Source organism: Trichoplusia ni, chromosome 6, assembly GCF_003590095.1.
Source record: "Trichoplusia ni isolate ovarian cell line Hi5 chromosome 6, tn1, whole genome shotgun sequence".
Taxonomy (NCBI): domain Eukaryota; kingdom Metazoa; phylum Arthropoda; class Insecta; order Lepidoptera; family Noctuidae; genus Trichoplusia; species Trichoplusia ni.
In genome coordinates, this window is record NC_039483.1 from 8703807 (window position 1) to 8728895 (window position 25089).

The following is a 25089-nucleotide window of genomic DNA, read 5'->3' on the forward strand; positions in this document are numbered from 1 at the left end:
CAAGATAGTTATGTTAATGGAGCGAAGGCTAACGATTTTGTCAGAGATTAGAAACAGAGAGTGCTTGTAAGAAAAAATACAGTTTAAAAGAACTTAGTCTCATGTAATGGTTTTGAAATCCCGTTTATCCGGTGGATCCCCAACATAAAACATTTTCAGATGATTCAACAAGCCTTTTTTTCGGATGAGAAACGTCAAATGACTCCTTCCGGGAGTGTCAGACTTCTACCGTCTAAAACCCACCCATGTTCCTTCCTTTTCCCTTACCGGGTAACCCTTTCGGACAATCCTGCTGCCCCAGCCGGCGTTAGCCCTTATGGGCTCCTTCGTCCCTTCTAAATTCTTGCTGACATCTCTTTGAGGATTGAACTAGCCTGCATTTTGGTTATTGCTGTTGATCGACTATGTCAGTCACCAGAGGGCACAGCAGCGATGCTCTCAATAGCAATATGCAAGTCGCTGTGGCCGAAGTCAGTTGGGTTCACTACACTCTATTATAATTTTTGCTTTTGACAAGCTTACCTCAGTTCATCCAGCAGTCCGGAGTTGTTGGTCGCATACGTCTGCGGCAGCAGCTCGTCCACCACCCACTGCATGTCGCAGGTGCAGTGCCACGGGTTGTATTGCAGGTTCACGCCCTCTACAACCTCCGACCAGTCCGTCAGGATCTTAGGCAAGAACGTTAAGTTGTTCCTGCTTATGTCCAACTGAAATACGAGCATAAAGAGTTATTATTAGTTTGATTATCACTTGTAAATGGTTTCTTGTTTTCTTCTAAATTTAACGAAACTTTAGGTAGATAAAAAATGTTTTTTTGTTGACAGTAACGATTTCATTCCAGTATAGGTCAAAAGTAATGATGGAAAATAAAACTATTATGACTACATCAAAAAATTATTGATTTTCTAAAGTAGCCACTTAAATTGTGAAGACAATTTTATCAAAAGCCACATTTTAGACTTTATTATGTAAGAACCTATAAATAATTGAAACAACATCAGTAACGAAGTGTAATAGATTAGACTTACCTTACATAGGGATGTGCCATCAAACGCTCCGGGCCGGATCTCCCACAAGGACGGGCAGTTAGACAGAGATAGCGAGAAGCAATGCAGCTCACTCTCAGCCTCATCAGCCCTCCCCACCACATTACTGAACGCCTTGTCCTCAACTACCCTCAACAACTTCATTTCATTCATATACAACCTCTTCACAGCTATAATATTTTTGAAATAAACCGTCTCTATGGGGTTGCCATCTAAATGTAATTCTTCTAAATTGGGAAAATACTGTGTGCTAATTGTTCTCGGGATTTCTGATATTAATGTATAAGATATGTCTAGAATGTATAGATTTGGTAATTTCTTTTTTATTTGTAAGTTTTTAATTTGATTTCCGCCGATGTTTAATACCTGGAAAACATAATTGTAAGATAAAATAAACTAGGCAACAAACTAGGCTGGCGCTCTTTGCAGGACGCCTACCTTCAGATGTGACAATACGAGTTACTGGTACTTGAATTTAGATTTGATTTAAATAGAATAGACAAAACTATCACAAATTAGGTATGTTCTTACCTCCAAACTATCAAAATTGTTTGCTTCTTCATCGTATAAATCCGTCAGTCTGTTATACGATAAATCAATGTATTTTATGCCACTGGGGAACGTTGGCCAGTGGTAGAATGTGTTAATTTTCAGCATAGCGATCTGTAGCGCCGGCGGCATTGTGAAAAGGAACGTTATGTTGTTCTGCGCAAGGTTCAATTCTCTTAAATTCGTGCAAGTTAAGAAAGCATCCTCTTCTATAATTTCTATAATGTTATTTGATAACACCAATAATTCACTGGAAGCAAAAATATTATATAAATATAAATTTTGCCCATAGTACACTCTAAGTGATTGCACATAGATTTATTTTAGACAATCACACTAACCAACTCATTTTGGATTACTACGTATCTCGTTGTAATAGGACCAAATTGTTTTTTATTTATTTAAACTATAGACATGTGAACTGTATATAAGTTATATACACGAATGTAAACATTACGTTCGGTTTGGATGATAGAGCACGAAATTTTCTTTTCAAGACAATGGATAGATAAGGAAAAATTTGCTTCATCAAAAACAGTTTCTCATGAAACTAAGTACACCCCGAACGAGTTTTGCTTTTATGTTTTTCCATTTTGCATTTCTACTCGAACTAGGCTCAGTAGCAATTGTAAAATTAGAATTGGAACATTGAACTCGCTCACATACTTCGGCGTGAAAACTGCGATAGTCTACGACTGATCGCATTCATAATATATGCGGGACTCATTTTTTTATTGCATGCAGCCTTAATGTTATTATTTTAACCAGGTAATGCTAACATTAAGACCAAAAAGGGGCATATTTTTGGGTGAACGCTGTATAACAAGAATTTGAATACATAGTCATGAATGAGTTACAGCTTCATAAGTCTACATCTTTTAGACATGCTTTAGTTAATGATTATTATAGTCAAATATTTTTTGGATTGAAATACTCACAGGCTGTTATTCGCTGGGAACGTATCCTTCGTGATAGAACGGATTCTATTATCATTCAAATTCAATCTCTTCAACCGCGCCAAGTTCTCCACTTCATTCCTCTGAAGTAACAAATCAAATATTCCATTCTTACTCAGGTCTAAATCTTCAAGCGCCACCATCGGCTGCAGTGCATCCAAAGGAACTCTCTTCAAGTTATTACTTTGCAGATTTAACCTTTTCAAGTGCCGCAGTTGTTTGAAGTCTATCGGGTTGAAGTCCGAAAGTTTATTGTAAGACAAGTCCAACTCTTCTAAACCCTCGATGTTTGTGAATAAGTCTGGTGTGATCGCAGTCAGGTCGTTGTGCGAGAATGAAAGGATTTTCAAGTTCGGAACCTCGCTGAATGGGTCTGGCCAGTACGCCTTGATAATGTTGTTTGTGAATTTTAGCGTCTCTACAAGAGAATTTGGCGGCAATCTGGAAATGAAATGTTACTTTTAAGATACCGTTGTTACATTTTTCCGAAAAAAAAACCTATTTTCAAAAGTTTCCAAAGAAAATTCAAATCATTCGTACCTATAAAAAACAATCATTTAATTTAGATACCCAGTGCAAAGCATTAAGCAGACTTAAAACATTATTTCATGGATAAATGTCAAGGCAAACGAACACGACCATTTGATTTAGATATATCTTCTCGTATCCTAATAGTTTCCTACACCAGTGGGTGTCTGCCCAGTGTCATGACGTAAATAATCTGGAACGTACTGCGGCGGCGGCTGCCCAAACACGATTAGACCTAGGACACAACTTAGTCACACTGATGTCACGCTTGTTTATCAATAAACTTTACTTGACTGAAGAAATATTATATGTATAAACATTGTTTATTAAGAAGGACCTTGCTCTACATATTAAACTTGTATTTCTAATCGAAGTATTGTTGGACTCGTAGATTACCTAGTAATATAAAGGGTTGATAAATGGAAATTATTAGGTAAGGCAAAATGCAAGGACATACGAATAGCGCCATCTCTGCTATTAACCCTTTCAGAAGGTATGGAGAAAATTATGAATGAACGGCATAAAGGGCATAAAACAATGCCAAACTTCTGTTTTCATTTGCTTGCAAATAATTTCTTAGTGCAAGACCTACATATAGGTAACTTTTTTTTGTTAGGTTACTAGATAGTTGTCCGTTATCTATAAACCATGTAGTTAGCCACTGCAGTGTTAATTGATTCGTAATCATTTAAACTTGTTTCAATAACTACATTTGTTCTTTTATCGTATTGCGTATTCTCTGTTTACGTTAACTCTACATTTTATCTAACTCGTATTTGAGCAAGTCTTATATAAGAGTATAAAGCAAATACTAAAAACACATGTACATAATGTCCGATAAAATTCTAAAATTGCCATAGTTCTAGTAGAGTTTGTTCAACCCAAAAATAGCGTGGAAGAACCATCGGTCCTTAGCGAAATCGATTTAAAAGTATTGCTCCTTAGATCCAAAACACCAAAGAGTTTTTCTTCGAGCGAAATAGTAAATTAAATTTAGATAATGCAGTGCAAGCAAGTAATTAAACAGCTAACAAGATAGCTCTCGGTAGGCATCAGATAGTCGGCCATTTCCCGCCGCAGGATTTGCAGTGTACACATCGGTGACACGGTTTGTGCTTGATTGATGTGACTGCCGCAGCTGTGCCGGCTAATGAACTTACTGTTAACTACGATTATACGCAAACTTTGGCACTAAATGGACATATTTGTCTGGCATGTTTGGTTTTTGAGGAGTCAAATCTTACCAATCAATGTTGGTCTGGACATGATAGTTACTACTTAAGACAAGTCATAGATAGCAGCACCTAGGGTCTCGTGGTATCCAGAGGTAGAGAGCCTCTTCAAAGGATCACTCAGTCACTAAAATTATTTTACAAGAACGCTGGAGTCAACAATTCCGATCTGATTACTCAGAGGCGAAATGTCGGAACGAAGTTAAGGGTCGCTATCCCTTAAGGTCCAGACAATTTTGCGATGTGAAGATCACTACAAATTTTCTTTATACTATTTTGTATTCGTCTGCCCAAGCTTTTATAAATAGGCCTGGGAGCCCAAGGAGGCCGACGCTCAGCACACGTCGGCCTCCAGACTTCCGGCCAGCACGAAAAAGTGACCTACCGGCCCGCACTGCTGGCCGGTGGAAGCCCGCGGTCGGTATCTGAAGGATTGAAACGCATTGACATACACATTACACTGACAAAAAACACGGATGACTTAGCACGACGGTTCAGGTTTAGTCAGTAAAAGTCTGACACTACCCATTTCCTGCCCGAGAGAGTGGGCTTACAAGAGGATTCCCCAGACTTACCAAAAAAAAAAACAAATAGGCCATCGAAGTAAAACAGAGTACTTAGGTACCTAAACAAAAATTATATTAGGGTGACGGGTGGTTTTTGTAAGTATACTGTCTGCAGTAATAAAACAACCTTTATTGAGAGGCTTCAAGTTAATCACCAAAGACGAGCAGGTTACATTAATGTCAATTGTAATAAACAAAGAGCGGTTGTAGGTAAGTTTTGTACTAATTTGATAGAAAGAAAACACGATCACCTATAAGACGAATATTAATTAATACACAACCCGCTAAAATGTCGAGGGGAATTCGAGTCAAAGTATATTACATCGTAATATACGTTCTATAATATATATAGTTTTGTTTCTTATTTATTATTATTTTATTTATTCAATTATAACAGGTACATGTTATACTTATGATATAGTAGTGTCTCACACAACAGTACAAACTGTTTGTCTGCGAGATCAAAAAAAAAAAAAACTTAACTACTCGTAGGCATGACTTAATATTTTCTTATAACGGTTTACGAGAAATAAACCTAAAAAAAAGGGGGTTTAGACAAACAATGAACCCGTCTTTAGGTACAAAACTATTAAAATTGGATTCTAGTACTTTAATAAACAAATCAATATAAATCGGCTTGTTACATTTACAAATGTATAGAGCCTTTATTAAGACACTTATGAAAAATTTGCGCCACTCTTAACATAGGTGAACATAGTAAAGTAAGTACCTACGTTATAATAATTTTATTGATAAAACAATGTTAGTAATAGTTATTTGATTATTATTTAGGTCCTGCACTTATTCATTAAGCTCTACTTCAGTGTAGTATTCTATACTCTATGTAGGCATGTACAAAAATAGCTAATCTCTCAAATAATTGCTCTTTCAGGTTCTAGTAATATTTTCGTAAATATGAGTGAGATAGGCACGAATGAACATTTATTATAGACGCAGTTTGTGTTCCATAAAGACGTTTCAGTATTGATCTAAATCATGAGAAAACTGCAATCTATAAAACGATAACACTGCGATGAGTTGGTGGCCAATAAAATATGTTTTTGTCTCATAGTGACTCAGGTAAGTGGGTTATGACAACCTAAGTTTCAACTTAACGCAATTGTATTTTACCTAGTTCTCAGTCAGAGCTTTGAAAACAATTTTGGTAAATTTTGCCTTTTTTAAATACTTAGCCCTAGTAAAAATTTCAAATAATTAATCGTTATTTTGAATTTCCTTATCCGGTCGCTAAAAAGTACGGAAAGACCTTACTTAGTATGAATATAATTACTTAGGTTGTTTAATTAAAGTAATTAATCTAGACAACACTTCCACCTGCCCTCATTTCAGGCTTTGCAAAGTTTATAGACTATAAAACATAGTCGTTTTGTACGTATTGTGTAAGTACCAAACTATCTGATATGGTTTCCCTAAAAGAGTAAGAACAAACAGTGATTAAGATAGGCGCAGAGTAAACAAAATTTCAATGCCCTTTAAAACATGGCGCGTTTAGTTTTATTGTACTTTAATGAGATAAGCAGTCAAGGTGATAATTAGATGCTGTTGTCAGGGTCAACAGTTGGGACTTCCCAACAAAATATCTAGAATTCATTATTAAATTGTATACCTAGTCATTTTAGTTAGGCATTTTTTAACACGTAATAGGTACTTAGTTATGTGAATGTAGCTAATCTACCATTGGTAAAAACACAAATTCGAAAGTTCCAAACAACTTAAATTTAAAATGGCTCTTAACTATTAGGATCGTTAACCAAAAGCAGTTGAACGATTGACACCTACGCTTATAACAGTATTGTTCCAATTTCGCCGGTTTTGGAACAAGATAACTGGGTTTCAATTTAATTTGAGCTAAAAGACCATTTTCAGAATCAAATATAACGGTTACTTACTTGCCGAGAGTAGACAATCCGAGTCCATCGAAAGTGGCCGATATCTTCAGCCCGTTGGGGTTCGCGGGCCATTCGATCTTATCCAAGTCCGCAACATTCTCAATCCTGTCAAACTCTGTACACTGAACATACAACTCCAAGTGAGTCCTATCCATATCGGATATTTCACTGCACGTGCAAACATCACTCAATCTAATTAGTTTATAAACTTCTTCGTTAATAATGTCCTCATAAACGTCTTGTCCACTTCCATATTTGAATATAAAAAACAGAAACGTCAAAACAGTAAGGGCGCGCATATTTACTGTTTAAAATTGATGACACAGGCCCATCTGCGTTCGACTCGTAATCGCGGTGGAATGATAAGTTTCCCTATCGTTGTCTTATCGGCATCGCTGCTGTGTGTGTACATTGCTGAAAATGACGCACACTTAGATAATAGAAGATTAATACGAAGTCTATGTGATTCATGGTCCTGTAGTGTGAGTGCCGCCGATCCTTCGAGGAAATATATAACAACTGGTAAAAAAATACTTAGTAATCAATTTTTTACTGTATGAGCTGGTGATTTTGTATTAAGTGGTCGAGTTTACATCGAAAAAGTCTTGGACTTCGTCTCTTGGATCAACGCGATATTTCTACATTAATACAATTTAGTTACACAACACTGTTACACTAGCTTTCAAGCATCATAAGATTAGTAGCGAGGAATAAACAGACAATCAGGAATAGTTGGGCACGATCAGAAAAAAAAAACACTTGGTCCTATGATACAGTTTTAACTCGAGCAAACAATTTTCCATAAAACGCCTACATAATACAAATAAATTGATAAGGCACTGATTTGTAACAATTCCGTTTGATGTAATCTTAATTCCAGGTTCTTCAAATCACAGACACGCACAATTAGGCAACCGCACTTTTGAACTGATTAAAAAGACGTGTAGAAACTATTTCAATAAAAACTTCTTCTTGAGTTTAGAGGCACATATAAAGCGAGTGTGCCGCAGTACGGCGGTAACTAGCGGAGGTATTATAGCTATCCGTACTTCGTAAGTGTATTATGATAGAATAATGTGAGACGCCGTAGGTAGCAGTAATGCGAGATACATTGACCACAATGAGTCGCGTCTAAAGATTGCGATACAACGTGACACCATTAGCGCGACAGGTTGATACGATTCGTTTTCTCTATTAACGCATTGTTTGGGACAAAAATGTGGCTAATTTAGGTCGTTATATTTCCGGCAAACTATGGGCAGATCAGTACATACCTGTCGGGTTTAGAGTAAGAAATAGGGATGTGTGTATATTATAATGATCAGCTTTTGTAATAGGAAGCCAATGTTGTAATGTGTTACGCTACTGTGTGCATATTTGTTTACTAAACAAAGCGACGTTATGGTTCAGTAGTTGTCGAAGCCGATTCCTATTTAGAAGACGCGGCTTCAAATTCGGAATATTTTTGACATACATATAGGATGCGTGCTATTTAGTTTTTTTAATCATAAAAAAATAGTTTTCTTTCGTAAGTTGAGGTGTAAATACTTACTTACCTTGATATCCAAAGATCAGTTAGTACCCTATGTATTACCTAACTTTAGACCTTATATATATAACGCGATATTTACAAAGAATTTTATGACACACAAAAACGTACAATTTCGTTAATATTTGGCCAGTTTTACGACGCGGTAAAGAAATAATAAAAATATACAAACTGACGCCTTAGGGCGCAGGTATTTGGGACACTTGACATATAGGTTAGGAAGGGAAAAGGCAAACCTTCAAAACATGTATAGATGTACATGAAGTCATGAACAGGCGGAGGGATTGTATGCCAACCACCAGATTTTATTGCTCTCGCTGTAAATAGGCTAATGGCGTTGAAATGTGCATTTTATTAGCACTTTTAGGGAGCCTCCATTCTTTGTAGGTCAGTTTTGTGCTTTGATTCTATCGTTTTTGGTCTAAAGAGAATGTATTAGAGAAGGTGCAGAATAACGTAGTTATATAATATAAAAATAAGATTTGTTTTTCACTGAAACCATATTATTTGGTTTAAGTAAAAGTCTTAAATAAAAAAATAATATTTTTATTAAAATATAGACAACAATATCAATAGAATGTAATATTTAAATCTGCATCAATATCTGTTAGAAGTGCATTGATGAAAAAGGAAGATTTCTGTGATTTTTTTTTGTAATTTGTTGTTTTTTGTTAATACCTTTCAAATAATTATTACATCATTGTTGTTGATTTTTATGAACATTTATTTCATGAATAGACACCACGATGCACATCAGAGGAAACCCTGACTTTCAATTCCTTGAAAGTTGTGAATTAATCCTTATTGTTAAAGCAATAAGGTTGATTGTTGCTACTAGTTTCCTCTGACATGCGATCCATTGTTATTATAATACATAGACATTCGTTTTACAAGTCTGTTGTTAAACTTACATCTAGTTTATGCTTAATCAGTCACTTTATATTGACCTAAACAGTCGAGCGCATTTCGTAAAATAACTATTTAAAAAAGTACGGAAATTAAGAATGCTCGAATACAATAGACCTCACAGTTATAGTAACTCTTTAATATTGACGCAACGTTATTATAAAGGGATAAGGTTCATTTTTATACCTCGTTATTTACCAATTGGTTGTGTAGAGTAAGAGGTTTGGTCAATTGTTTTGACACGTATTGAAGGCAAGGAGGTTTAACATATACGTAAACTGGCACCTAGGCCACCTAGCTTACTGGTTTTTAAAACCAATAGACGATTAAAACGACATTCAAAATGGAATGTCTTTTATAAAATAGTAAGTACATACAGCTATAGTGTTACGTAATAAATGCGATGCATTTTGACCATCTTTAACATGGATATAGACCACGTCCACCTTTTCATCAATCCAGAAAAGTGTGAATCGCAATTACGGGTAAAGTAAGAATGCCTAAAAGGACCAGGTAATCAAAAAGGGAAAGTTAAAGATTATAAAGGTTTTCCCGTGTCCATATCCACTTTGAAAATAAAAGAGTTTAGTTACGATAGTAATACGTATTCCGATAAGCTTAGAAAATAGAATGCAACCACGTAATTAGTACCTACAGTTTGAGCCACAATGTACATAATCGTAAATGGAACGATATCTTAATGTGAAACAATTTTCTAATCGATTTATAATCGATTGTATAGCAAATTACAAGTAGGTGTATAGCAATTGAACTTCATGCGTTATGTTTGAACATTGATTTTAACAAAAATATTGAAATAGGAGTAAATAAGAAAAAGGCAAGAAATATTTTTGATGAGACGTGATGAAATGCAAATATCCAATTTCGTTTCACATTTTAATATGGTTGGATAAATTACGTTTTTTACAGTATCCTGAATTAGTTCACAAATGTAATTTTATTCAGGGACCAATTCGAAAATTTTAGACCAAAATTAGCTGAATACACATTCCTAAATTCAGAAACCAAAACTTTGTATACCCTAACAAAATTACAAAATAAATTTACTCGATTTTAAACTATAAAAAAACAAGCAAAGATTAGACAGAAATTAAGGCACCATGAAAAACTAAAATTACTCTTACAAAGCGGCAGTATAGTTGTGGTCCTTTTGCTCTAACACAGTTGATAATTCGTTAGACAGTGGATGGCTCATGTAGACTAGAGTATGTTACGTAATACCATGCTCTACAGCGCGTCGTGTTCCTTCAGCAGGTAGTGTCCCACGAGACGCTTCTGTATGTCTGTGACACCGCCGTAGATCTGTGTGCCTCGGGCATCCCTGTAACAATGGCACTCATCAGTATTATTCTTAAACGACTCCCGCTGTACAGAACTTATTCATTGTGTCGACACCCAGAAAAAACATTCGTAGATCATGAAAATGCTTGTCGCAAGCAGAGGGTTCTGATGGGTCGAACTCTACCACTACGTGTTTACACTTTACACTAAATGCTTTCATGTTTTCAAAGGATTCTTCTAACATTTACTGGTTTTAATAATATTTTTTTTAAGAAATTAGATTTATTGGTTGGGAATTAATGCTTAACTTTTATTGTAAATCGTATCTAAGGACCAGAAATTTCTAACACCATCATTACGATTAACAACCATAGTAAATAATGTTGTCTCAAAAACCAAGTAAAACCATTGTGATTTTCAGACCAAATTAAACCAAGAAATCTTTTTCCAGGCACTTTCCAAAACTACAAACATTACTGACTTTAATAACACGTTTCCAAAAAAGCGATTGGTCAGTTCCCTCACCTATAATGCCTCTCAGCATCATAGTCCACGGACAGCCCCCTCCCGCCGAGGATCTGCACGCAGTGGTCGGCGACGGCGACGGCGTTCCTGCCCGCGATGTACTTCGCCATGGCGCTGTTCTTCACCGTGACGTCAGTGGCCGCCCTGTACGTGGCCAGGCGAGCTGTCTCCACTAGTATGCACATGTCGGTTAGCCGGTCCTGGGGGAATTATTCAATTGTAGATCTTTTATTCGTCATAACGCGATCTAGTCTCAAACTAAGCAAAGCTTGTTTTAGGAGTACTAGATATTAGTAGTACTAGACAGATTGATTAACATAATTATATATTTATTTTTTAGACAGAGATCAAAAGATTATGCTCATCTTGAACATTTATCCTGGGTGGGTATCGAAGCCACGGTCTTCGATACTCAAGGTCAAGCGATCTTTAAATAAAATGGTAAAACTACCTTAACAGAGGCTAATCTGGTGAGGGATTTTCCGAAGGCTACTCTCTCCTTAGCGTAGTTAATTGCTGTGTCGAGGGCGGATTGAGCGATACCTGAAGTGGATAAAAACATACATATTAAAAATAAAAAATCATCACAAGCTTAGACAAGTACATTTTTGTCGGCATACTGGTGTGCATAATATTTGTCTGTCAGGTACATACCGATGCACGGGTAATGATACCAATTTTAACACTTCCCACTTGTCTAGGAATAGCCCAAAATCACCTTTTCAAAGATAACTCACCAACAGCATGTGCAGCGATACCAATTTCAACCCGTCGCCTACTCAAATAAACCTTATCTCCACTCCCCCCCCCCCTTATATATCAGTCCAGCTTCTTAGAATATTCCAGAACATCACCCTTTCAAAAAATCTTACCAACAGCATGCGCAGCGATCCCAATTCGTCCCTGGTCGAGTTGTCCCATAGCGATGAGGAACCCGTCGCCGACGTCCCCCACCATGTAGTGTCGCGGGATGCGGACCTCCTCCAGCGTCACGTTGCAAGCTGTCGCCGCCCTGAGAGACATGCTTCACATCTCATTTATACTCGTAAGCCCACTGTGATGCGAGGGAGTGTGTGTCTGTTTGGTAAAGTGTGCCTGGTTGCTAACTTAGATTTTTACGAGTATTTGTTCAACATTTGCATCTTTTAATTGATTTGGTCTATATAAATTTAACTACGGGACCGAGTTTGACACAAATAGATTAAGAAATTGCCGCTAGCTAGTGTTTTTATTAACTATTTAAAGTATGTTTGCGTTGTAAACGATGTGCTAATCGAGTAAGACGAGAATTCGACTGCGAATTGATGTAACAATGTCACACGAAAAAACGATGTACATAAGGAGGACATAAGGTTGATTATTATAAAAATAAATGAAATACAGAAGTGATAAGTTAAACTAATTACATTCTTCATAATCACTTCCAAAAGTTAGATTATTTAATCAGTATCGGTTTACCCTCTTCATTGAAGTTTTTACTTTAACAATAATAATAACGAGACACTTTAATTTTACCTGATTTGACAGCCCAAACAAAACATATTCATGACAATTTACATACAAAGATATCCCAAATACATAAATTAAAATACGATAAATATTTTTTATAAATAAGCAGTATAACGTATTGGTCGATATAACAGACCGATCAAAATAAATACGTTATTGGCAGCGTGTATTAAAACCTTTTTCATAACATCAGTACCCCATTATGCATGCAGTGTTAATATGTGTATAATAATAATATTGGGTAAACATACCTAACACTCATGATTGGCTCCTTCTTTCCTCTGAAAACGCCTTCAGTCTCTATTGGGACCAGGAAACCTAAGACAAAATATAAGCTTGTATGACATCACAAATTTTTGGCAAATAAATATCAATGAAATAAGCGGACGAGCTTAAAAAAATCTTAATATTGTAAAATTGCGTGTCACGTTGTTTGTCCGCTATAGGCTCCCAAATTACTTTCCCGATTTCAATCAAATTTGCGCTTCATGCAACGTGAAATATAGGATAGCTGACATCTAAATTTTTTGTCGCAATATTATTTTCTTGCATATTATTTATCAACGAGCAATAGCCCGCGGGCCCGCCCGCTTCAAATCGAAAATGATCCTACAGGAACATAAAATGGTTATAGACTATCTGTGTACCAAATTTCGTCTAAATTCGGTCAGTAGTGTTTGCGTTAAAGAGGAACAAACTTCCATCCAAAGAGAACCAAGTCGCGGGCAACAGTTCATGTTACAATATTTTTCAAATAGCATCCTTACATGCGATTCCCTTGTGCTTAAGTTCAGGATCAACAGTAGCGAAGACGACGATCGCGGAGCCTTCGATGGCAGTGGTCACCCAGCTCTTCTTACCGTTCAGTACCCAGTGGTCGCCTTCTAACCTCGCTGTGGTCCTTATGCCCGCGACGTCAGTACCCGCACCTGGTTAACAGCAAAATATACAAGCTGCTCGAGAAAGGAGTGTTGTGTTTTCGTACCAATCTACGTATTTATATAATTGTTTGAAATTAATATAACTTCTGAAGTTCTAAAGCGATTATAATATAGTTTTAAAACGATCATATTTTCTAAATCTTTCAATTAAATTTCGTGCCTATTTCAGTCTTCTTGAAATGAAAGCTACAAGATCAACAACTGTTATTAATAAATTAATAAATGTTAAAATCTATGTTCTAAACAAAACGACAACATCAAATGGTCCTCACTCAATTATTAAAACAAATACGAGAGTTAGTGATAACAAAAGTATTTGTTCAACAAAGTCTCAACAAATCCTGTTCATTAAAGGATTATAACAATATTCTATTACTAATGTCTTCGTGAGAATACCAGGAAATTACATTATGTAATGATATCTGTATATAATTGGAATATAAACTTTTCTATACCTTGAGTTGATCTATTCCAGATTGTAATTCTTATGGGACGTAAAGATATCTCAATCCTAATTGTAGAAATTCAATGTCACTTGTTCCATAGACAGGTAATCAAAAACGTATTAAGAAGATAACATGAAAAAGGTACCTGGTTCACTAAGAGCGAAGCACCCCAGAGATCCTTTAGTGAAGTTCTTGAGGAAGACTTCCTTCTGTTCGGGGGATCCCTTCTCATTCACCAGGTTGGCGTAAAGGAAGTTGTGGATGGAGAGTATCATGCCAGTACTCGCACATCCTCTGGACACCTCCTCCACTGCCAAAGCTAAGGAGAGGTAGTCCAGCCCCATGCCGTTGTAGGATTCATCCACGCAGGCTCCCATAAGGCCTAAGTCTGTGAGACCTTTGATCTGGAAGAGAAAAAGTATAACCTAATGTTAGCTGTGATTTTTTTATAGATGCCAATAACGGTAAAAATAATCTGCTGTCCTAAAAATTGCTGATCTGTTAATAGTTGCCCTCTTAAATTGGAACTATTAATTATTGCAATTATCTGGCTAATGTCAGATACTAGACTATACAACATAACATATCACAAAGACTCAAAAAAATGTAAACCAGTAACGATTTATTTTGGATCACATTTTCAACTTTTTTATTTTTGCTCGCTTACTAGCACTAACATAACTAATACCAACTTTCTAAAACAAGATACCCGCATTGCACCTCTGATAACGTCATAAGGATTATGTGCAATCTCGTGGCCATCTTTGGTAAGACTATCAAAGGTAGGTAAAAATGAGATATTTGCAAATATAAAAACAAATCATAAGTAATTCTATAATAATTGCTGGTTTATTATTTTGTTTACAAACACACATGACACGGATGCATCAAATATCAGCGAAAGTCATTTTAATCTAATATCTGATGGCCTGTGAGTTGTGACGCCATCTGTACGACTGATGTTATGCCACATTGACGTGTGTAGTTGTTTATCTGTTATCTTCTACCGCATTATAGATTACTACTTAAACTCGTAGAGCTTAACCTATATTATGATGGCCAAAAGTACTTTGATTACTGTTTGTTAAAAGATTGGTATGGTCAGCAACATAAGTAATAACAAAATCTTAATCTATAAGAACATTATAATAAAGAATGTAAATCGAACATATATTAAATAAGTAAACGACTGACCAAACTTGAACCTGCGAATCATCTGAATGACTTCAGATGATTCGAAGGTATCTGATTTGGTAGTCTTTACTAACTGCTTTTTAAGACAAAAAAAAACCAAGATTGTTTGGAGTTCAGTATCCTACAAATAAGCTTTGCAAGTCAGAGTCTTTGTACGCCGTTTAGTACAAAGCTTTAGACTACTTCGAAAGTCCTACAAAGTTATCTATCTATTCCTACTCATTATCTATATGACACCTGTCTTTTACACCCCACATGACCGCTGTATACTCCAAAACAAATTGAATTGAGAATAACACTGTCAACTTTATGACGCACTCAAGATAAAGATAATGTTGTTACGCTGCAGATAAATGATAAGGGGGAAGACTTGGCGCAGTTTTTTTATTTTCATTTTGCCTGTTTTTTTTTTGTGTTTTTTCCCGTGAATAGTTTATCAAAAGCTTCACCTAACTGAATAACAGAGTAGAGTAGAATGTCTGAACATAGGGTCAATTAATGCTTAAACAACGAAGCATAAAAATATTCTGGAATAAAGATATTTAACACCCAAATCAAAACGTCTTTATTCAAAGTGCCTTTTTTAGGAAGTTTTGAAACATTATGCTGAAGAACTAGCTAGAAACTCCATAATATACTCACACTGTCGAATGGAAAGCGACCCTCCTTATCGTATTTAGCTGCATTAGGTTTCAAGTGTTCCTGAGCGAAGTTCCTAGCCAGCTCCTGGACTGCCTGCTGCTGCTCAGTCAGCTGGCTTGTGAAAGTCCGACGCTGTGATACGGCCTTCAAGCATTGTCTGGAGTATGCTGGAAAAGATGAACAAAGGTAGTGATGAAATTGAAAGTTGGAATATTTAAATTGAATTGTTTCCATGAGCCTGGAGGCCAATATAATTTTTCAAATGCTTATAATCTGGATTTATTGGTAACTAGCTTTTTGCCCGCGGCTTCGCCAGCGTCGAGGTCGGTTATATCGCGTTTCCAAGAGAACTCTTCGAAAGTCCGGGATAAAAACTATCCTATGTTCTTTCTCAAGATCAATTCTATTTTTATACTAAATTTAATTAAAATCCGTTCAGTGGTTTGGACGCGAAAACGTAACAGACAGACAGAGACATTCACATTTATAATATTAGGAAGGATTAAACTGTTCTTTCACTAGTCTTTGTGGAAGTAAAATGTAAAAGTTACCGCCCTCTTCATTTTTAAACAATCGCCTTCATACATGAACCTTCTAAGAAAATATTGTCCAAGTGTGTATTTATGTGCAATCAAGTATAAACTAATGAATGAATGACAAATTATTATGTAATTATTAAAACTAGTTTAAAGCTCATTACTGAATTTGTAAATAAGATAATATGCCTTAGTATTTTACTGTTCAAAGAAATATGAACCTTAAATCAATCCACATAAAGTTCAGTTAGCATATGAAAGTTATACTGTAAATAAATTATCACTTTAATAAAATGAATTTACAGAAACAAACCCAACATACTTTATACAAAAATATTACTTGATTTCACTCATGTCAAGGAGAACTGAACAAGCTTCTTTTATGGAAATATATAAAATACTTGTTTTAATAATGTTTTATCCATCTACCAACATAAAAAAAAAACCAATGAACACAGGTTAAATACTAAAACCATAAGGAATTACTCTATTTAAAAAATCTATATAGCTGGATTCAACCTGTTTAGAACCCAACCTTCATGCTCATAATAGTCAAACAGAATCTGATGATTGAAGCTAACATACTGACATTGTATACATTCCCATATTAATATAATTTGCTGTACAAAAGTAAAAAATGGCTGAAATTTATCTTTATATTGATAAGAAATTCAGTCAAACAGTATTTATGTAATACTATCATATAAAGATAAGCCAAACGGGAACATTAAAAACAACACTTAATTTAAGGAAAATAGGTAATTTTAAGTTCCATAACCCCTTGTAATTATATTTTGTCAAATTAAAATTGGTTTTATCCATAGCATGCTAATTTCATTACCTGCAGGGAAGTTTAGGATTGTAGGCAATTATAATCTTTCCCAAGAGAAACCTAAATCATCCTAAAGTAATTATTGTATCCTTGTTAACAACAAGTCACCACACATTTACACTCAAGTTGTGAATTTTAACTGTGAATTGAACGCAACTCAATTTTTAAATCTCATATTTGATTTTGTACATTTAATCACATCAGTGGCAAGATGTAAGTAAGTTTATATCAATCATATTGTAAAGGGTTATGAAATAGTAGTATTTGACCAGACCAGCAGAAAATGAAACTGGACATCACAAACCACCAACCAAACTGCAAAGTAGGTGTGGAATTAATTATAGGACAGTATTAAAGTGTAGCAGGTACTTATCAAAATGATAAGAATTAATTAAATCTTATAAAAAAATAAGAAGGTACTTACAGCTCAACTTGGAGGATTGTAAGAGAACACTTGTAACCATTTTAATAGCTGATAAGGTTTATTGTTATATCATCAAAACCAGACCAAACGTAGTAACTGTCTTATGTAGAACTGAGTTCGTTAGTAATAACGCAGCTGACATTCGAATTGTGATACGAATGATAATGATAAATCAACAAGGTCACGTAAACATTTTACAACGAAAAACCGGTCCCAAAGTATGTCAAAATTTTCTCATTATACTGTGTAAAACGCACTGTAATGTAACGCTAAGCGCACGGTACCGCTTTAACGAACATGATTAAACACAGATTAAAGCAATCGATTTGCATTAGGTAATTCAATTTTTTGTTTAATTTTACATACATTTAGTAAAATGTAACTTTTTGGGTATACCCTGATAATGTGAACTTTATGGCAGTAGAAATAAAGTAGATTTTAACAAATTCCCTGACTGTATACCAAAAATTTTGTTATCAAATGACAGTGACACTGAAATTTACTAATGGATTCGGTTAATGGTTGTTGACATATAAAACGTTTCGTTCAGTTGACATTAAATATATTAATTATTTCAATTTAACCACTTTATAATAAATAAGACAATATATCTTACCAAAAACACCTTTTGCAAGACTTTTGCATCGTTTGGGTTACTTACTTACTGCTACCAAATTTATTTTATTTTCAAAACTGTCCTTCTTCAACAAAACGGATTTTTGACATTGACATGATGACATTTCTGTACCTATGTTGTGTGTCCTGTGTTGATAAAACGTCCTGTTTCTGCCGTGTGAGGAAAATATTATTAAATATTGTAGCTGCGTGTACATAACAAAGAAATATAGTATTCATATGATGTGATTGTTAAGAACGAAGATCTATAGGACTGCAGTAATATAGGCTGCGTGTAACTGTAACATTCATTGTTTAATAACAACACCCCTTTCTAGTCAACATGACTTCAATTTTCGACCAGTACGAGCAGGCGTCGCAGGGTTCACAGCGCCCCAAGCACGTCACCGAGCCCATGGTGTCCTCGGGATATATAAACATGCAACTAGAAGACAATACACCAATGTTTGCGAAGAAAAAAATGATGTTGAATAATCTGTCTGATTTGATAACTCATGCGGCTGTTTCCAACGATTATTTGGTGTTGGCTATGGCCAATGGTAATTTGTTTAGGCTGGATCTAAAGAGACCTGACTGTGGAGAAGGTTAGTCACCCTTTTAGTATAACATACACAGCTATAAGTGATTTATATTTTAATTGATTGTGTGAGTTGCCTGAGCGCAACCTGAGCAACTTACACAATCAATTATGCTGCATTAATCTTTTAACTGTTTATTGAAATTGCAAAACTGTAATTTTGAACACAATAATTTTAACACCCTAAAACTCAAATTTATTCTTAAATTCTTAAATTTCAGAAATCCAGTACTCAAAATTTGTGCAACCAAATTCTAAACTAACTGGCATCTTCCTCGATCCATTGGGCCATCACCTGCTAATGGCATTCTCTCCAAGAGTTAAAGATGGCAACCCTGAGCTCATATACTTGAATCAAAAGAGTTTGAAGTTCAAGCAGGTTAATAAGCCTAAGAATGTTGAAGTGACCGAGGTCGGTTGGAACTGGGAGAATAGGTCTGAGACTTCAACGGGACCAATACTGTTGGGGACATCACAAGGTCATCTCCTTGAATCTGAATTGGATGCTGAGAGTGAGAAAATGTTTATAGCCAGCCATCAGTACTGGAGAGAGGTACTATAACTTTATTTGCAAAGACTTTGCCACCCTCTTTACATTTCATAACCATTAATTTGGTTTCTATTAGTGTTAACTACAGATGCTCATTTAGTATGTTGTTTTTTTTTATTCAACAAATCATAATTCATTTTTAATTCAAAATGGATTGCACCAGCACAGATAGATCTATGTGTTTAAATAAGAAAGAATAAAACAAAATAAAAACATAATTTTAATCTGAGGCGCTGTCTGAAAACTGAGTTTGTTCAGTAGCTACCCTATATTATGTGCATAGAAACAGTTCATATCCATAATTGCTTAAGAATGGTTACTGACACATATGATCAACTACTTACACATCCAACTTAAACAATGTTAAATCCATCTCACAAAACTTTTTATCTATGTAGTATATTCATGTATTTTCTTAAACTTTTTTTAACATAATGATTATGATTTCTAACACTTTTTGATGTTTGTATAATTTATGAATTTCCTTCACAAGCTGCCTAATTATCTTCCTCTGTATGGGAACAAGGAAATTGATGGTTTGGTAAACATTATTTTTTGTTATTTTTCACCATTTTTCTTCTGGTAATATGCTTCTGTGTGATTGTGAATTTTTATTCAGCTTATAAAAATTGATTTTTTTTTTATCTATTTTTGAATAATCAAGTTTTTTTGTTCTCTCTCTCTAAATATCGGAACATTTTTAGCTTTTACCTTTAATAGGCCTTAAACATTTTATATCATGTCATTTTCATTGCTTTTTGCACAAACTTTTTTTTTAAATGGTGACGACAAACATACTGTTTAATGAACAGTAACTAAATATCACCAAAAAGACATTAAATACTTATAATAGGTTTTATCAAGCTTAAATTTCTTCAATATTTACATTGAATACTAATTCCTTAGCTTTAACTATTCACAGATCTTTCACATTGGCAAAGGAACAGATATGCCAATAACAGGGATACAATTCCATAGAGTCAACAATACGAACAAATACTTTATATTCATCACAACACCGACCAGACTGTACCAGTTTATTGGCGATACACTCATGAAGGACGACAAGCCATCATTACAAACTATATTCCACCCTTACCTGACTATTCCTGAGACTGGATACCAAGAAATACCTTCAAATTTAAAGTATTCCAAACTGCAGTTCTTTTTCGATAAAAATGAAGCACCGAAGACATTCGCCTGGTTAACGGAGCCTGGAATATTTTATGGGCAGGTAAGAACTTTAGTACACGTTAGTTAGATATATGTATTACGAAACAGGGCGTTTATTTCCCCATAGTTATGGTAATTGTTTGATAATCATAACATCATAATTCATCTTTCAGTTGGACCCAAGCTCGCAACAGAACTCAAACTCGCTGTTCACACAAGGAGCTCTAATCTCATATCCAACTGGAGGCGAAGAAAAAGAAAACGCACCGCTCTCGTTTGTCCTCACAGAATTCCATGTCCTACTCATGTACTCAGACCGAGTCAAAGTAGTCTCACTGTTAAGTCAAGAGCTAGTCTTCGAAGACAAGTACTCTGAGGCTCACGGAAAGCTAAAGAACATAGTCAGAGATACGAAGAAGCGAACGATCTGGGCCATCACAGACAAGTCAGTATTCAGATACAAAGTCGTACGAGAAGAACGCAATCTATGGATCATTTACTCAGACAAAGAACAATTCGATTTAGCCAAAGAGTACTGTTACAATAACCCAGCTTACATAGACATCATCAACGTGAAACAAGCTGAACTGCTGTTCACCAAAGGCGAATACGAGAAAAGCGCGGAAATATTCGCAGAAACGCAAAAAAGTTTCGAAACAATATGCCTTAAATTTCTGGAGGTGGATGAAACGAATGCCTTGAAAGTGTATTTGTCGAACAGATTAGATACTTTAAAAGAAGACGATAAAACTTTAATTTCCATGTTAGTAATTTGGATGACTGAGTTGTATTTGTCTAAGTTAGGGCTGTTGAGGAGAACAGGGAAGCAAGACACTGAGGAGTACCACCAGCTCCAAAGTAATTTCGAAGTGTTCCTCTTGCACCCGAAAGTGTGCAAATGCATGCAGCACGTGAAGTCTGTCGTGTATGACCTGATGGCGTCACATGGTGACAAACAGAATCTCATCAAACTGACGATCATTAACGAGGACTATGAGAATGTTGTCGCTCAATACATTTATAAGAAGTCGTACCTCGAGGCCATAGAGACATTGAAAACGCTGAAGAAACCTGAGTTGTTTTACCAGTTCGCTCCTGTTCTTATGGAGGAGTGCCCTAAGCATACAGTAACGACTTTGATCTCTCAAGGATCGAGTCTGAGTGCCTCTAAACTGTTGCCAGCTTTCCTGTCGTGTCGGAATGATGAGGCTCATGTGACCGAGATCATAAGGTACTTGGAGTTCATTCTGCAACACTACAATGTGAAAGACAAGGCGATCCACAACTATTTGCTGACTTTGTACGCGGAGCATGATCATGACGCATTGACGCGATACTTGGCGCGGCAAGGACAGAATGTTGTGTATGTTAACTATGACGTGCACTATGCTTTAAGGTAAGTTTAATTTTTCGCATTATACCACTATTTTATATAGAGATCAGCAGTCTATGATGGAATGATTTAATGGTATTTTAATTTTTTATTTCTATTTACCAATAAAAAAGGCCTAAGGGTACTTAGCCCTTTTTTATCTAGCCCACTGTGTCTCACTGCTGGGCAAAGGCCTCCCTCAAATCCTTCCACGATCCTCTGTACTGGGCCTCATGGAACCAGCCCATGCAGTAAGCGCATCCTTAGCCCTTACACAATTTAATTATTAAAATCCTTTTTTTAACAGATTATGCCGCGAGAAGAACCTCTCAGAAGCCTGCGTCAAACTTTCAGCGTTACTAGGACTATGGGACTCGGCAGTGGAACTGGCGCTGCAGGTGAACATCGGTCTCGCCAAGTCCATAGCCGCCATGCCGGAGTCCGAGGAACTGCAAAGACAACTATGGCTCAATATAGGTGGGTTAACTTATTTGTCGAGGCAAGGCTAAGGTGTCAACTTGTCAAGACAATCATTTTATATATCTCTTCTCTTCACACTTATTAAGGATATTGGTGAGAATTTAGGCAATATATTCTTAACCCCTAAAGGTCTAAAAACCATATCTGCTTTTAGTTTTCAATATACGTCTGTATAAATTTATATACATGTTTAAAGCGACATGGTCTTTGTTGTAAAACGACGCCTGCATAATGGAATTTAATCCTAGTGTAAGGCTAGGCCTACCTAGTGTAGCGCGGGGAGTTTCAGAAATATATAACTCAATGCCCAAAGACTCGGAACAAACATTCGTGGATCCCAAAAGAGCTTTCCCTACGCAGCTACGTGGGGAACGAACCCATTAGGTTTGGCTTCGTGACCTCAACCAGTAACATTTACTAATTTAGACTTCGATTTGCAGCTGAAAGTGTGATTACGAAGAACCAGGACATGAAGGAAGCGATGAGCTTCTTGGAGGAGTGCCAGCTCATCAAGATCGAGGACATCCTGCCGTTTTTCAGCGACGTGGTCACCATCGACCACTTCAGACAACCCATCTGCCAGTCGCTACAGGTACGAAACTTCTGCAACCTGCTTTTGCATGTGAAATGTGAGTCAAGTTGCTAAACAATACTTACTTGCTCACTCCGATGACTCAGCGACCCAAAATGCGTCTTGGCCTCTGCTACGAGAGAGCGCCACTTTACCCGATATTTGGCCCAAACGATACATAAATAAATATTATGGATTAAAATGTTGTTATTGTAATTTTTTCCCAGGAAAATAATAACGAAATAAACAAAATGAAAGCTGAAATGGAAGAGGCGATGGCATCGGCTGAATATGTAAGTTTATTATTCATGTAACTGTAATATTTGTGTTTGCTATCTCGTCCCGCATTAGTGTTAAGACTGTTGTTGATAACTGATGCTGAATGTTAGGTAAAGATATGCTATAAAAAAAAAACAATTTAAAAAAGCAGTCCTGGATTATTTTTAATCTTTTTTATTTGCATCAATTTAGACTTATTAGTCCGTCAGTTAAATTAATACTAAATATGGGACAGTATCTATTTTTTATTTTAATTAAAAACGAAAATTAAAAGAAACATACAATAAAAGGCGTAAGTGTCGAGCCCTCATTTCTGAATTCGAAAGTTGAATGATCTTTATGAAATCGTAACATTAGGTGTATACGGACCAAGATTGCGTAGTATTTCGTTACCATTCTGTTAATTATCTATCAGGTGCGCGCCGAGATCCAGTCGTTCCGCAACCGCAGCGTGTCGGTGTTGGTGTCGGACGTGTGCTGCCTGTGCGACATCGCGCTGCTGCTGCGCCCCTTCTACCTGTTCCCCTGCGGACACAAGTTCCACAGCGACTGCCTCACCGCTGAGACCCTGCCGATACTCAGTACGTATGATTTTTTGATGGAATATTGTTAAAAGTAAAAAATATTTTGTATAGTGTATGTAGGTAGGTATGAGAGGTATCTCAAATGTTCTTTATAATTGTCATGATAAAGCAAGTCATTTCAAAGCAGATTTGTTTAAGACTCGACTACTTATAATTTCAATATCTTTATTTTCGTAAGTCATGAATCATGCATGAGTGTATAGAGATTTCCCATGTGTCAATATTTTAGGTGATATAGTCTGCAAAAAAAACATTCTAACCTGGTTAAATCAGAAAATACCTCACCTTACAAAGGTTTCAAACGCTTACACTTTCATAGGTACATTACTAACAAAAATATCTAATAGACTCGTTTGTTAGATGTCCTGACGTCCTGAGTACCTTCATATACAACCGTGTCTTATACATAAAAATCGTATCAACAGAGCCGGCTCGTCGCAACAAGCTGACCGACCTACAGCGTCAGCTCTCCGTACTCTCCAACATAGAGCTATCCACCATCACGTCCAATGGGCTCCCGCTGCGAGAAATCCTAAGGAACGAGATCGATGACATAGTAGCCAGCGAGTGCATTTTCTGCGGCGAGTACATGATCAACTGCATCGACAAGCCTTTCATATCCGATGAGGATTGGGACCGTGTCATGAAGGAATGGGAGTAAAATGGGAGTTTTAGTACATAATACTTTAATAACTCGAGTTGATAATAGATGGCGCTGTGCAATCTATAGAAATCTAGCCAAGTGCATTATAAAATATTTGTGAGTTGCAATACAGATCATGTACTACCTGAAACCTCTTTGCCCATTGACAGTTGTGAGAGGATCAGATCAGGAATTTGTGTAGTTTACTATTGACTACTACTGGTCTCGTGAGAAAGCTTAATAACTTGAAGAGCGGAGCTGCACTTTAAAAGCGCCACTTGTAGGTATTTGAATATTATATCCAGTTTTTTCATCAATACACTAGTGCTTAGTCGTTCCGCATGGAGAAGCGTAGTGTAACATATTGTGTTTTTAACGAGAACTATTTTGCCATTATTAAGCATGTATATTCTTTGCTAGACTGACATGTTGAGTGATTAATCAAGTATCGTATGTATATTACAATGTTTATAATAGATAATGGACTGAAAAGTAAAATATTCCTCTTAGTAAATCTACTGCATATGTAATATTGTTATAAGCTTTGAGTATGTTATGTAATATATTAATGACATGTTAGTATATATTGTTAAGTAATATATTTTGTACAATATGTGTGTTGTGTAGTCAA

At 36.0% G+C, this 25089-nt stretch overlaps 3 protein-coding genes across 4 annotated transcripts in view; 1 reads left to right on the plus strand and 2 right to left on the minus strand.

The window, feature by feature from the left end:
- Positions 1-7767, minus strand: part of LOC113494743 (leucine-rich repeat-containing G-protein coupled receptor 5-like) — a 9474-nt gene extending 1707 nt beyond the window's left edge. Inside the window, exons 1-5 of the mRNA XM_026873187.1 lie at positions 6788-7767; positions 2534-2992; positions 1578-1845; positions 1029-1412; positions 523-707 (exon numbers count right to left, since the gene is read on the minus strand). Coding sequence (XP_026728988.1) covers positions 523-707; positions 1029-1412; positions 1578-1845; positions 2534-2992; positions 6788-7086 — 1595 coding nt within the window. The 5' untranslated portion in view covers positions 7087-7767. The remainder of the gene's footprint in view (positions 1-522; positions 708-1028; positions 1413-1577; positions 1846-2533; positions 2993-6787) is intronic.
- A 1269-nt stretch (positions 7768-9036) lies between these two features.
- On the minus strand, positions 9037-17997 carry LOC113494744 (short-chain specific acyl-CoA dehydrogenase, mitochondrial-like). Of its 2 annotated transcripts, none has more exons than XM_026873188.1 (9): positions 17594-17997; positions 15802-15968; positions 14111-14369; positions 13346-13507; positions 12830-12896; positions 11942-12093; positions 11521-11612; positions 11070-11269; positions 9037-10584 (listed from the first exon to the last, which is right to left on the minus strand). In XM_026873188.1, the coding sequence occupies exons 1-9, from the start codon at positions 17631-17633 to the stop codon at positions 10491-10493; spliced, it is 1233 nt and encodes a 410-aa protein (XP_026728989.1). In that variant the 5' UTR covers positions 17634-17997; the 3' UTR covers positions 9037-10490. The 2 variants fall into 2 exon arrangements, with proteins under 2 accessions (XP_026728989.1, XP_026728990.1); XM_026873189.1 differs by having other exon boundaries at positions 11942-12081; positions 17594-17990.
- A 343-nt stretch (positions 17998-18340) lies between these two features.
- LOC113494747 (vacuolar protein sorting-associated protein 18 homolog) lies at positions 18341-25035 on the plus strand. The gene is made up of 9 exons (XM_026873191.1): positions 18341-18813; positions 19028-19359; positions 20279-20590; positions 20703-21925; positions 22209-22378; positions 22822-22973; positions 23180-23245; positions 23647-23812; positions 24241-25035. Exons 1-9 carry the CDS (start codon positions 18552-18554, stop codon positions 24474-24476), a joined length of 2919 nt encoding a protein of 972 aa, XP_026728992.1. The 5' UTR covers positions 18341-18551; the 3' UTR covers positions 24477-25035.
- The last annotated feature ends 54 nt before the right edge of the window (positions 25036-25089 follow it).